This window comes from Cynocephalus volans, chromosome 4 (assembly GCF_027409185.1).
Source record: "Cynocephalus volans isolate mCynVol1 chromosome 4, mCynVol1.pri, whole genome shotgun sequence".
Lineage (NCBI taxonomy): Eukaryota > Metazoa > Chordata > Mammalia > Dermoptera > Cynocephalidae > Cynocephalus > Cynocephalus volans.
In genome coordinates this window covers 67,586,613-67,600,073 of record NC_084463.1, presented here as the reverse complement: position 1 = coordinate 67,600,073, position 13,461 = coordinate 67,586,613, and the positions used below count along the sequence as shown (strand labels likewise).

General features: G+C 33.5%; 1 protein-coding gene across 4 annotated transcripts in view; it reads right to left on the bottom strand.

Moving 5' to 3' along the window:
• The window catches only part of CWF19L2 (CWF19 like cell cycle control factor 2), a 99,751-nt gene that overhangs the window by 77,151 nt on the left and 9,139 nt on the right, over window positions 1-13,461 (bottom strand). For all 4 annotated transcript variants that reach the window (XM_063093804.1, XM_063093805.1, XM_063093806.1 and 1 more), the window contains exons 4-7: window positions 11,406-11,519; window positions 10,546-10,665; window positions 6,999-7,092; window positions 1,677-1,792 (exon numbers count right to left, since the gene is read on the bottom strand). In XM_063093804.1, the coding sequence (XP_062949874.1) occupies window positions 1,677-1,792; window positions 6,999-7,092; window positions 10,546-10,665; window positions 11,406-11,519 (444 nt within the window). The remainder of the gene's footprint in view (window positions 1-1,676; window positions 1,793-6,998; window positions 7,093-10,545; window positions 10,666-11,405; window positions 11,520-13,461) is intronic.

Sequence of the window (13,461 nt, the reverse complement as noted above, 5' to 3'; positions counted from 1 at the left end):
AAGATAGAAAAATCAAGGAAACACCCATGAGAGTAAAGGAACAGACCCACATATATAAGAAAACCTAATGTATAACAAACATGTCATTTCAAATTAATGGGAAAAGAATAATTCATTCAATATATCATAAAAAATTATCTAAAGACTTTAGGAAAGTTAGACGCCTACTTTGCAACATACACAAATATGTTCCAGAAAGATGAAGGATAAACATAAAAAATAAAACTGGATAAATACTCAAGGTAAAATATATGTGCACATTTTCATGGCTTTCGAGTAGGGAAAGCCTGTCAATTAATCATACCAAGAGCATTAAGTCATGAAAGAAAAATATGAAGAATTTTGCTAGGTAAAAATATTTAAAATTTAACCATAGCAAATTATCAATAAAGTAAAAAACAAACATGAAACTAAGGGGAAGAAATTTGAACAGAATAATTAAAAAGTCTTATATAAATCATTATCCCAAAAGAAAGACAGGAAAATGATATTAATAATCAATTCACTAAAAAATACAAATGGCCAAAATAAATGTAAAAAACAAATTCCAATTCACTAGTAAACAAATGTATAAAAATAAAAGCAAAAAAAGGTGTTTACCAATCACAATAGCAAAGACTATAAAGAATGATGGTCCAACTGTTGAAAATTATGTGATAAAATGGTAAAAGAGGCATTTTAATAATTTGCTCAATCTTTCTGTAGATAAATTTGGCAATATACATCTCACTTCAATTGTCTATATCCTTTAAATAAGCAATTTTATTTTTACTAATTCACCTGAATACCCAGATAAATATGCAAAATGCACTGGACAAAGACAGTCAGCACAGTGCAAGTATTTAACCGAGGGAGGAAAGAGCATATACATGTCCATCCACTGACAAATAATGGAAAACCAGATTAATATATAAGAAAATATTAAAAGGTCATTAAAATGTATATATTTACGGGAATCCAACTATGTCTACATTAGTAAGTAAAAAAAAAAAAATAAGGGTATATTCTATAAGCATACTTTAAAACATAGGGGAAAAATATGCAAAAACATATTACAAAATGTTAATAGATTTAAGACAAAGTGTAACATTTTCCCTCTTTTATTTGGAAGAGGGGGCAGTGGCACTAGCATACAGTTTTGAAATCTTTCTACTTTCTAAATCTCTAAATCTGCTTTCCTTTGGAAATTGAAGAAGGTGGGGGGGGAGGACATCAATGGTAATTACTGAAACAGAAAGATTATCCACACATGGTGAAAAGAGGATCTGTTTCTAATATATCATATACTGCTGCATGGTTCCATTGTTTTAAGAGTATATACACTCTTTTAAAAACTCTGGAAAATATCAAAACTCTAGAATATACCAAAATTTCTACAGTGGTTATCTCCAGAAGTATACTCTGAAGACTTTCCTGCATTATTTAAATTTTATCACAACGAGAAAATGTTATTTTTACATTAAACACACACTTAAGTTTTACATTTGTTATGTCAATAAAAATATGCTACCTAAGTTCAAATAATGAAAAGCAGAAAATGACTTCAGCAGTATACAGAAATGAAATTTAATATTAATTCAATTCAAAAGTGTTTCACAGCACAAAACAAAGTTTAAGGCACTTAATTTTTCACATAATCCTGAAAATATTCATATCTCCTTAATACACATACTCACCCCATATCTTTCAGCTACAACGTCCTCAAAATTTCTATTTTGTTTCTCAGCTTGTTCCTTCATTCGTTGATAAGATTTCCTTAGCCAACTTAATCCACCGTCTTCTACTACTGAAACTAAATTCCAATTTTAAAAGTTAGTTGTACTTTTAATGTGATTACCACAGAATTAATATTTATTGCTTTTATGATGACTTCTGAAGTACATAATAAAATATTTTTCTTTGAATATATAAAAATCATAAGCACATTTTAAAGTCAACATATATCTGGTTGCCTATATACAAGAGTACTTCAAAAAGTTCATGGAAAAATAAAATTGAAAAGTAATATGAATCTTCCCATTAACTGTTTGAAGTGTACCCTTGTTATGCAACATACAGAGTTTTATCATTATGAAGAAGGAAAAAATAAATAAAACTACTCTCAAGAAAATTCCAATCTAAGAGAATAAGGATAAAAGAATATAAATAATTACAATGAAGATAATATGTGATAACTATTTATTTAAAAAAATGTAAAGGGTTATAGAATATGAGAAAAGTGAAGAATTATTTGTAACTGGGAGTTCAGGGAAAAATCCATAAACCAGGCTCGGGAAAAATCCATAAACCAGGCTCAGGAAAATGAGTCAGATTTCTACTAAAAAAGATAAGAGTAGAGAGGACATTCCCAGAAATAAATAAGGAATAAAGGCACATACATAGATGGGAAAAAGATACCTCAGATGCAGCACAAAGAACAAATAAGAAGTTTATGGAAGATAATGCTGAAATGTATGTTAAAACAAATTATCCTACTTTAGTCATGATTACCAATCACGAATAGCTGAATACCTTCAACAAAATTTATTTAGCTGCTTATATTTCCTTCTGTACACATCACACTTTTGATATGTATAAAAAGAAAATCTAATCAACTACCTAAATTAAAATTCTGTTCCTGATTTTCATTGCCCAAAAACAGGACACTTTAAGATTACGCCAAATATATAACCAACAAAAATGGACCCATGCAGACTCCAAAAGGCATGTACAAGAATGTTCACAGCAATAATCTCAACCTGTAAACAACCCAGGAAATGTCTACCATCAATAGAAATGATACATAGAGTGTGATATATTCCTAAAATAGACTATTATATAGCAAGGAGAATGAAGGAACTACAACTATACACAACAATATGGATGAATCTCAAAATGTGGGCAAAGGAGAACATAACTGATTTTTGGTGCTGGAAACCAGGACAGTGAAAACCTTCTGGTGAAAGGGTAGTGACTAAAAGGTCCACAAATGGGGCTTCTGGGTTGCAAATACAAGAGTACATCAAAAAGTTCATGGAAAGATTCGTATTATCTTTCAATTTTATTTATCCATGAACATTTGGAAGTAACCTCATAATATTGTATCTCAAACTGTGCACTGATTACACAGATGTTTTCACTTTGTGAAAATGATCAGTCTGCTGTACACTTATTTAAGTTTACTTCTTTAAGTTTGCTTAAAAAAAGAACAGATTTTTCAATCCTTCAATTAATTATATTCAAACTAATTCTATTCCCTCATTCAAATCTCGACAGTTTATCTCTACTAAGCAATCTCTTCTAAGTTAATGTGTCCTTTCTTTACAGGTTTAAAATAGTATGTATTTCAAAACCTAGATCTCTAGTTAACTCAATGCTTTCACTTTTCATTCAAAACCTTACTTTACTCTTCCTCTTTCATTCTTATTTATATAGTCTATGGGTTCAAAATTAACAGTGGAGCTAATCAAGGAACTTGGGCTAAATCTGCCATTTACACAGTGATAAGTAAAAGAAACCCATAGAAGTTAACACCTATATTAATGTCCCAGCTATATAATTAAATTGTTTATTCCATAGACAAAACTAATAAATGCTGATGATCACAGTAAAAATTTCCTGAATAATCACCAAGATATTAATATAGCTCAAAGAAAAAAATATCAGAGGAAAAGTAAGACTGCTTTTATTCCTCTACATTGACATTTATGAAGGAAATTTAACAGGAATAAAAATTTTCAGCCAATTCAATCGCAAGTTAAATCCACAATTTTAGAAATATTTATATAATAATGTTATTTTTAGTTGATAATATGTTCTATTTCAACAGTCCTATTAATCTTATAATTACAGAGGGCAATGATGAAGTATTTTCAATAAGAGAAATCACTGAATGTAATACTCAAAAAGCAAACAAAGGGCCGAGCCGTGGCGCACTCGGGAGAGTGCAGCGCGCTGGGAGTGCAGCGATGCTCCCACCGCGGGTTTGGATCCTATATGGGAATGGCCGGTGCACTCACTGGCTGAGTGCCGGTCACGAAAAAGACAAAAAAAAAAAAAAAAAAAAAAAAAGCAAACAAAAAAATACCAACTTGCAGCACCATCCTGAAATTCAATCAACAAATATTCAATGAATATTTACTATAAATGTGATAACTTGTAAAACATAGTAGGAAGTAAGAACATAAAGAAAATACAGTCCTAATCCTCTATGCTGAGACAAAGATATATCAAATAATTATAGTAAATTCACTGGCATACCGCTTTTGAGGTATAACTGTATCTCAAATCTGTTTTTTATAATAAGTCAAAAATTAAGAGACTTAAGTATATGCTTCCATCATAATTCAAAGCTATATTGTTATAGACAAAATAAAACCAAATGAATCTAGGTTCTAGTCCCCATTTCTCTCAGAAGACAGGCTAATATAGAAACAACGATAAACTAAATATCTAGAGACCTAGAGTTTATTCTTGCTGCTACTACTAAATAGTTGTAAGATCTGAACCAAGTCATTAACTTCTCTGGACCTCTGCTTCTTTACCTGTAAAATAAGGTAGCTGATTTAAACCACCTTTGAAAGTTTTTCCAACACAAAGTTTCTAATAGAGAAGTCAAAGAATAAAGAGGGGGAAAAAAATCAATAGGAAGAACAAAATCACATCCAAAGAGTCTGTAAGCAAGAATTTCTACTAACTACATGGTAAAAAATATAGCCTTCTACTAAAGAATTTAGAGTGACTAACCCTAGACTAGGAATCAGAAGATCTGATCTAGTATTACTCCCATGACTACAGGCAAATTACCTGGCCACTCTAAGCCTTAGTTTCCTAAGCTATAAAATTAGGATAACAATAACATATACTCTGCTCTCCTCACATGGTTGCTATGAAAATAAGCTAATGTATAAATATGCCATGTAAACTCTAAATTGTACAAATACTCCCATTACTAAAATATGATTTAAAATAATTGTGTATGAGCTCTGAAAATGGTTTACTTACCTTTCCACCTAATTTTCTAAGAAAGAAAAGATTAACAAATTTTCTTGAAAATATGGTACCTCGATCATTACAAAAAAACTTGATAAAACCTTCTCAAAACATTTAATCACAGAACAAGTACTTGACGTCATCATCATTATTGAGTATATACTATATTCCTGATAACAACAGTAAAAGATTTTTCTCATGTAATCTTCACAATAATTACATAACATAGGTACCATCCTTAGTCCCTATTACAGATGAATAAATTGGGCTCAGAAAGGTCAGGAAACTTTTCCAAAATCAAAAGCTAATAAGTGGAAATGCCAAAATTCTAGTCACCTCTACCTCCTTAATACTAGTGCTATAATACTTTAAAGTGCCTAACAATTTCAGCCGTATCATTAATCCAAACAGAATGATACCGCTATCTGCATATGCAGAAAAACCTGCAGATCATTTTTTAAAACTTAATTTCAACTCTGGGATCTAAGCCTTTGACAGAAGCTTTCTGCCATTTTTCTTCATTCTAAATAAATACAATATTGGAAAGGGAAGTGGTGAAATCATGATGTGAAGGTGAAGGGGAGAAAGGCCCTCTAAAAGCTTTACGTGAGGTCATTTTCCTCCTAGTATCTTTGATTCCGCTGTTTCAGCCAGCTAAAAGATATTATCTAAGGTGGAATTTGGAGTCTTCTCTACTCAATGAAGTTAAGAACCTGTTGATTACAGAATATTGGGCTTGTCAATTCTAGGTTTTCCCCAAAGATGAATCTATTGACTGCCTTCTGACAAAAGGGTTCGTAAAAGCTTAGCTCATAAAATCAGCCCTACATACTAATGGGTCATTGAGCTAACTTACTGCTCCCCAAACTTTTTTTTAAGTTCCTCTAAAACAATACAGATACCCCTCGACTCATGATGGGTAATCCAGATAAACCCATGGTAAGCTGAAAATATCATAAATCAAAAATGCATTTAATACACCTAACCTACCAAACACCAAAGCTTAGCCTAGCCTACCTTAAACATGCTCAGAACACTCATATTAGCCTACAGTTGGGCAAAATCATCTAACACAAAGCCTCTTTTATAATAAAATGTTCAATATCTCATGTAATTTATTGAATACTGTACTGAAAGCAAAAAACAAAATGGTTGCATGGGTACTTAAAGTACATATCACTTTTGCACCACTGTAAAGTGAAAAATAAGTTGAACCATCATATACTGGGGACTATCTGTATTTCAAAAAGAACTTTATATGTCTACAGTTGCTATTAAATAAATTTTTCATTGAATTATCAATGCAGCACTTAATAGGCATACAAGATTTTTTAAGTATGTTTAAAATTATGTATGCTAGGGCCGGCCCATGGCTCACTTGGCAGAGTGTGGTGCTGATAAAACCAAGGCCACAGGTTCGGATCCCTGTATAAGGATGGCCGGTTGGCTCACTTGGGAGAGCGTGGTGCTGACAACACCAAGTCAATGGTTAAGATCCCCCTACTGGTCATCCTTTAAAAAAAAGAAAAAAAAAAAATTACGTATGCTTATGTGACACAAATATTTTGTCTCCATCTGCTGGAAAATAACAGTACTCTCCTAAGATCAATATAAATTTTAAGAATGCTGGCAAAGTAGGAATTTCTGAAAATAGGAAACTATATCTTTAATGTTTATACATTATTTTCATGAAATTTCTCAGACTTAAAATTTTTACATCTTATTACAGAATGTAACATACCAAAAGCATTATTATATCCTCACAGAATCATACTTTGCATTAATCCATTTAAAACAGAAATTCATTTATGAAAACATGATCAACATAAAAATGCATATTTAATCATCTTTGCTCCCAAATACATCATAATTAAAATAATCTTCTCAAGTACTAATAACTTAAGTAAGGCTTTAAAAGACTGTAAACATTTTATCAATGCTTTGTCTTATGTAAACTCGGATCATTCCCTCAGGAACATCAAGTTATCAGAAATGCCTATGTGTTTACAACCAAAATATAGGAATACCTTTAGTAAGTGATGATACACTACAGTCTTCTGGTGGAAGACCTGTCCCACCATCCTTCCAGAATGGATTCAATTCTCTTTCCAGCAGTTTGGACTAGAACAAAACATTTTCAAAAGTCAGAATTTAAATATAAACCCATCAAAAAATATAGTAATAATTAAACTGAGATGCAGTTAACAGTTGTAACCCTGTACAAATCATTTAAAACACTCTTAAGACACGCTGTTCTGTAACTTGCAGGAAATAATGTCTAAATTCACATTCATTCAATGTTTTTATTCAATGTCTACCATGTCTCAGAATTGTCCTACATGTAGAAGATGTAACTGTCAATAATTCTGACTCAGCCCTTGGTAGCTTGGGACATAGTGAGAAAAACAGAGAATAAATAAGTAATTGATAAGTGCTTTGAAGGTAGACACACAGAGTTCTAAAGCCACACAAAGATTCAAACCCCTCTCACACTGAAAGCCTTCCAAGAAGAAATAATATATACAGTCTTAGACCTAAGGATGGGTAGAAATTAGCTAAGTTTTCTTTTTTTTTTTTTAAAGGCCGGAGGGACATAAAGATGCTCCTGATAGAAATAATAATAGCATGCTCATGAAACCCTAGAGAAAAAGAAATCACAGCACTCTCAGGGAACTTAAAGGAATTCAGACTGGCTAAAACTTAGAAGTGTGAGTAAGTAGTGACAAGCCATTAGATTGTAGAACAATCAAGGACTAGGTCACATGAGTCATTTTGGACTGTTCTTGAGTTTTTATGCTGGGGGCAATGGTGACTCATGAAAGTGATCAGCTTGTATCACACAAACTACAAACTATTCTCAGTGTGGAAAAAACCCTGGAAAAGAGCAAGATTAGAGACACAATCCAGTCAGAAAATGGTGGCAGTAATCTAGGCAAGAGATGATGGTAACCTAATCACAACCCAAGTGCTTCCTGCATTCCATGCACTACGCCAGGCACTGGGCTATAATGAGTAAGGTGGGCATGGCCCTTGCCATCAAAGAAATTATGGTCTAAAGAAGGGGAAAAGACAATTTGGAACATTAACATAGATAAGTGCTATGAAAATAAAGGGTGCTACAGAACTACCTTCTTTTTTTTTTTTTTTTTTTGTCTTTTTTTTTTAGGTGACCAGCACTCAGCCAGTGAGTGCACCGGCCATTCATATATAGGATCCGAACCCGCGGCGGGAGCATCGCCGCGCTCCCAGCGCTGCACTCTCCCGAGTGCGCCACGGGCTCGGCCCAGAACTACCTTCTAATGATATCTAACTTGAGCTCAGGGGGTGAAAAAATGCTTCCTACAAGAATAATAGCAACAGGATGGAGAGAGAAGGAAAGTGTTAAACATTAGCACCTTCAGTTTCCAAGAGTATGAACCAACCATACTATTGAAAAGAAAATGTTGGATAAAATGTTTAAAGAAAAAGCTTTTTAAATGTATCTACGAGCTGACAAAAAAGACTCTTCAAAGGACAAAATTTAAGTTAATGTTTAACTTGGAGGTTTGATCCCTTACAGTAGTTTGTAGCAAAAAAGGTTCTGTCACCTGCTTTGTTAATTTACTACAAAATCTCTCAGTATTTATAATTAACTAATTTCTTCCAATGGTCTTATCTAAACACTCAGATACACAGCAGATACTCAACAGGATAAAAAAAAAAAGCTAGATTATATACTGAGGAGGAGAACTGACAAGAGGCCAGACAAGCTGTGAGATACTATCTGAAAATGTATGAGACAAGGACTAAATATATAAGAACTTCTACAAATCAGTAAGAAAAAGACAAATGAACCTAACAGAAAAGTAAGCAAAATCATAAACAAGCAGTTCACAGTACAAGAAATCTGAATGACCAAAATGCATGAAAAGATCTCTTGTAGTAACCTGAGAAAAACAATAAAATGCCATTTCTCACCCATTAATTAATCTGGCAAAAATTTTAAAGTTTGACAATTATAGGTACTTAGTACTAGAAAAGAAACACATATTGCTGGGGCAGTACCAATTGTTATATCTAAGGTCCTTCATTGTAGCACTGTTTGTAATAGTGAAAAACAGTAAACAATGTAAGTGTGCATAAGTAGAGGAATAGATATTTACAGTGTGGCATAGTAAGATGATGAAAGACTATACAGTAATGAAAAAGAATGAAACAAATAAAATATGTCAAAGTGAATCTATCTCTAAAACATGTTCAGGTCTTCTAGTCAAAATGGCTTAGTAAGATTCCACTTCATCACAATCTCCCTGCTCTGGACAAATAGAAGAGATATACAAAATATAAAACATACTTGAGTTCAAAATAAGATAACTATCTCTATGGACGAGAAACAGAAGAGACTTGCAAAGCAGTAAGCAGTACTGAAGCCATAGGTCTACTAGGCCCTGTGTGTAAGCAGAAAACAATAGTTCTGCATTCAATTTGCATAAGATAATAAATACTAAAAGTGCTCCAGTTAAGACAGAAGAATGGAGCCAGTCTCGCCATATAAAGCCAAGAACTGGGGTAAGGAGATCTGCTTTTGAAAGAAGGCTGAAGAATTGGTACGAGGTACAGACTGGGTCTGTTGATAAGTGCTATAGTTCTATAGCATTTAGCACAATGCATGCATAAGAACAGAAGAGGACACAGACACAGCCTCAAGCACTGGCTTTCAAACTTTTCTGTGACCCTGACCCATAGTGAAAGACAGCGTGAGTGTGTGTGTGTGTCCAAAACAAAAGTTTAAGGAAACAAAATACACCTTTATTACATGTAATACATAGCTGGTATTTTATATTTTTAAGTGCTGATAGCAATAAATTAATTTCATGACCAATATTTTGAAAAACACTAGCCTAGAATACCAAAGAAATGATATCCCCAATATCAAGAGGAGATATATAATTAGCGTGCTCCCACCACCTGACAAGACAGGTAAATTTTCTTGCCTTCAACTGGATTTTTCCTCAAATTCATCATTTCCTCAACTTCATCCTTTCATTAAGGGTATATTCCTGCAGGGTCCCAGATTTATAGGGGTTCATCAACCAGGTTTTCCCAACTCATGCAGGCTCTTGCCTTTATGTCCTATCCCTAAGGACCCATTAAAATTGAAATTCAAGATTATCAGGATTGTGTGATGCCACCTGGAAAGCCACCAGCTTCAGCACTTCCTTACATGCTTATGTCATATTTTATCCAGAATTTTTAGGTGTCTTGAAATTAAAGCATTCTTATAGTCTCTAATTCAGTATGTATACTGAAACAAGATGAAAGGGTTCACTTTTAATACAATGATATTAACCTAAAGTCAATATTCATTCAACTATATATATTCCCTAGATTTATTAATCTAGTATACCTTTAAACTGGCTTCCTATGGGAAACTTATTTTAACAAAACATATCCCATTTCATAGCTGTTTTCACTAATTGTATTAAAAACCACAAAACATAAAATAATATTTTACAAGTAAAATTGCATTTATATAAATGTCTTAGTTTATTAAAGGCAAATTAGAAAGTTAAAGCATTTTAAATATTCTCTTACCTGTTCAAGTGCTTGGGTTTTCTCTTGTTCTATTTTCCTTATAGTTTCCTTTTCAGCTTTGAGTGATGATGACGACATAGTTTTAACAGACATAAAATCAACAGTCATCCACTCATCCCTCTGTTGAAAAAAGATGACCATTTCAGGCTAAACTGATTAGAACTTAATAAACACTTTGCTCTAGGATTTAGGCACTCACACCTGGCTCAAATCCTATATGGCTGTATAACTTAAGGTGAGTTTCTTAATCTCTCTAGGCCTTAGTTTCTCCCCTGTAAAATGGGATAAAATATCTATCTTTCAGGACTGTTTTAAGGAGAAAACAAGAAAATGGATATAAAGCGTCCAGCTCAGTGCTTGGCACACAACAAACAAACATTAGTTCCTTTCACATTTCTTCCTTCATCTGTGTCTAACAGTGGATACATTACATTCTCCCTTAGGCATATAAACTATAACCCAAAATCTGTGAACTACTCAACTGTAAGCATTGCTAAGAAAATTACAGCATGAGGCGAAGGGAAAGAAAAACTATTTTTGAATTCTACTCACTGTAGAAGGTTCAGATAAAGTACCAGTACAAGGCTTCACATACATAAAAGGAAAGTGCCACTTCTCTCTCAATAACCAGAAGCAAGAAAACCTCTAAGGGACTACGACAGAGACGAACACTCACTCTCTCATAGCAGGAGGAGGAGGGGAGTCCAAACACTAAGCAGTCAGCGCTACTGTCAAATTATTCATAAAGTACACTGTTTTCAAAGTTAACTTTCTACTGAAGAAATTAGAATAATCTTTCATTTTGACATTCATCTATTCTTAGAAGTTGACACTTTTTTAAAATCAGGTGACTTGCTTACCTGAATAACTTGATTGTCATCTTCTTTTTCAGACTTTTCATCTTTCACTTTCCAGGCCTTTCCCTTGCCAGGAGTCTGGGATGGAACAGCCTCAACCCACTCATCTTCAGAGCTCTAAGAATATTTAGCACATGAGAAAAATTTTCAAATTTGAATATTTTCATATAAAACTTCTGTGCTATTGTTAAGGGGTAGAAATTCAGCTTCCCATAGAAAATTCTGACACTGTATCTCCCCTTTAAAAAATGACATTGAAAATTTAAGAAAGAACATGTAAACCCACTACTTTGGGTTAAGGCCACAAAACACAACCAAATTATTTCTATTTTCTTATAAGTTTATTATCAAGACAAGGGAAAGCAAAAAATAAGACTTGGAACTGCTATGTAGAGAATTCACTTCAGCACAGAGCTTTAGTTTCTACCAACATCAAGAGTACTCACATCTTTGCTTCTCTAGAACAAAGGAAATGACATTGAAGTTAACAAGTTTGCAGTTTGCCCCTAAGTTTCAAATTTTGGGATTTCTCTGGATCTAAAAATGCAGAGATTTCAGGTAACAACTAGTAAGGCATTTTGCTAACTGTGTTTAAATTCCACATTATTAAATCAACTGAGAAGTATTTAGTCAACATGCCCTATGTGCTGATCATTATGCCAGGTTTTGGGGTTTGTTTTCAACAAATGTATCAGTCTACTCTTCTATGTCAAGTACTGCATTAAATACTTTCACATATATTATCACACTGAATTCTTATCACAACTCTAAAGTATTTTTTTCATTTTATAATAAGGAAAGCTCCCCCAAATTAAGTAATTTGCCCAAGTTACATGGTATACAAGTGTGAAAACCCAGTTAGGAATCTAGATCTGTCTGGCTCTAAAATCTATTACATATTCTTCGGAGCTATAGAACATAAGTGTAGCAGAGATCCTAGAAATCACCTAGTACAAACCACCTGTTAATGTACAGCTGAGAAACTTTAAGCCAAGAAAGGAAAAAGTGAGTGAATACCAAGGAAAACATTAGAATCTGGGTTTCCTGAATGAGACTAATATTCTTCCATTCTGCAAAGTTCTTGAAAACTACCTAAAGCGTTCTTTGACTACAGAACATAAATACATCTGTCAAAAGGTATAATGCACATGGAGTAAACATATTTGCGCTCTGCCACCTCAGCTGCCAACTGTTTCCCATAGCAAAGCAGATTTTATTCACTCATTCAGGCCTTGATTTGGACTTACAGAAACCTTACAACTAGTTATTTATATTTATAGTTACAATTTTTTAAGATAATCACTATAATGTATTACTGGTCTACCCATGGTCAAATCAGTTTAGAGATACCTGGTTCCTAATTCTTGAGGTCACCACTAAACAGGGTAGTATAATCTAAAAAAAAAAAAAAAAGTACTTTCTTTCTGAGAGTGCCAATTTGCTAAGATCAAATTAAAATAATTAAAAAGTTGGCATTCCACAGGACTCTGTCATAGGCCTTCTTCCATAACTACAGATTTTCACTATCTTACAAGCTGTTGACCAACCACTTGAAATTCATTAACTGGAGCCACCAGTTGCTTCATCACAACAGCTGCAACCAGTCTCCAGCTCTGGATAAATCCAATCACCATGATCTGCAACATCAGTTAAGCTAGACTCTGAACCCCAAGTAGAATTCCCCTTGCTGGTCCTTGGTCAGTTCTCTCTTCTATTCTCTTACGACTTTCTTTTAAAGCATTAATCATTTTTACATTCATTTATGTGACTATTTGATTAATATCTCACTCTCACACTAAGCTGTAAGTTTAAAGGAACCATCTGCTTTTGCATACTTTGTGTCTCCAAGCACATAGCTTAATACATTGGCAAATATCATTACCTTCTTCAACACCCTCCTCAAGCTTTCTACCAACGCCCATTCCCCATAAGCTTAGCAAATGATCTCTCCTCTTACCTTATCAAGAGAAATGAGGCTACCTTAGCTTCCTACCAATCTCCGACAAAATTATTTATGGCTGCACCTATCCTTACCTCCTGTTAACTCTTCCTTTTCAAG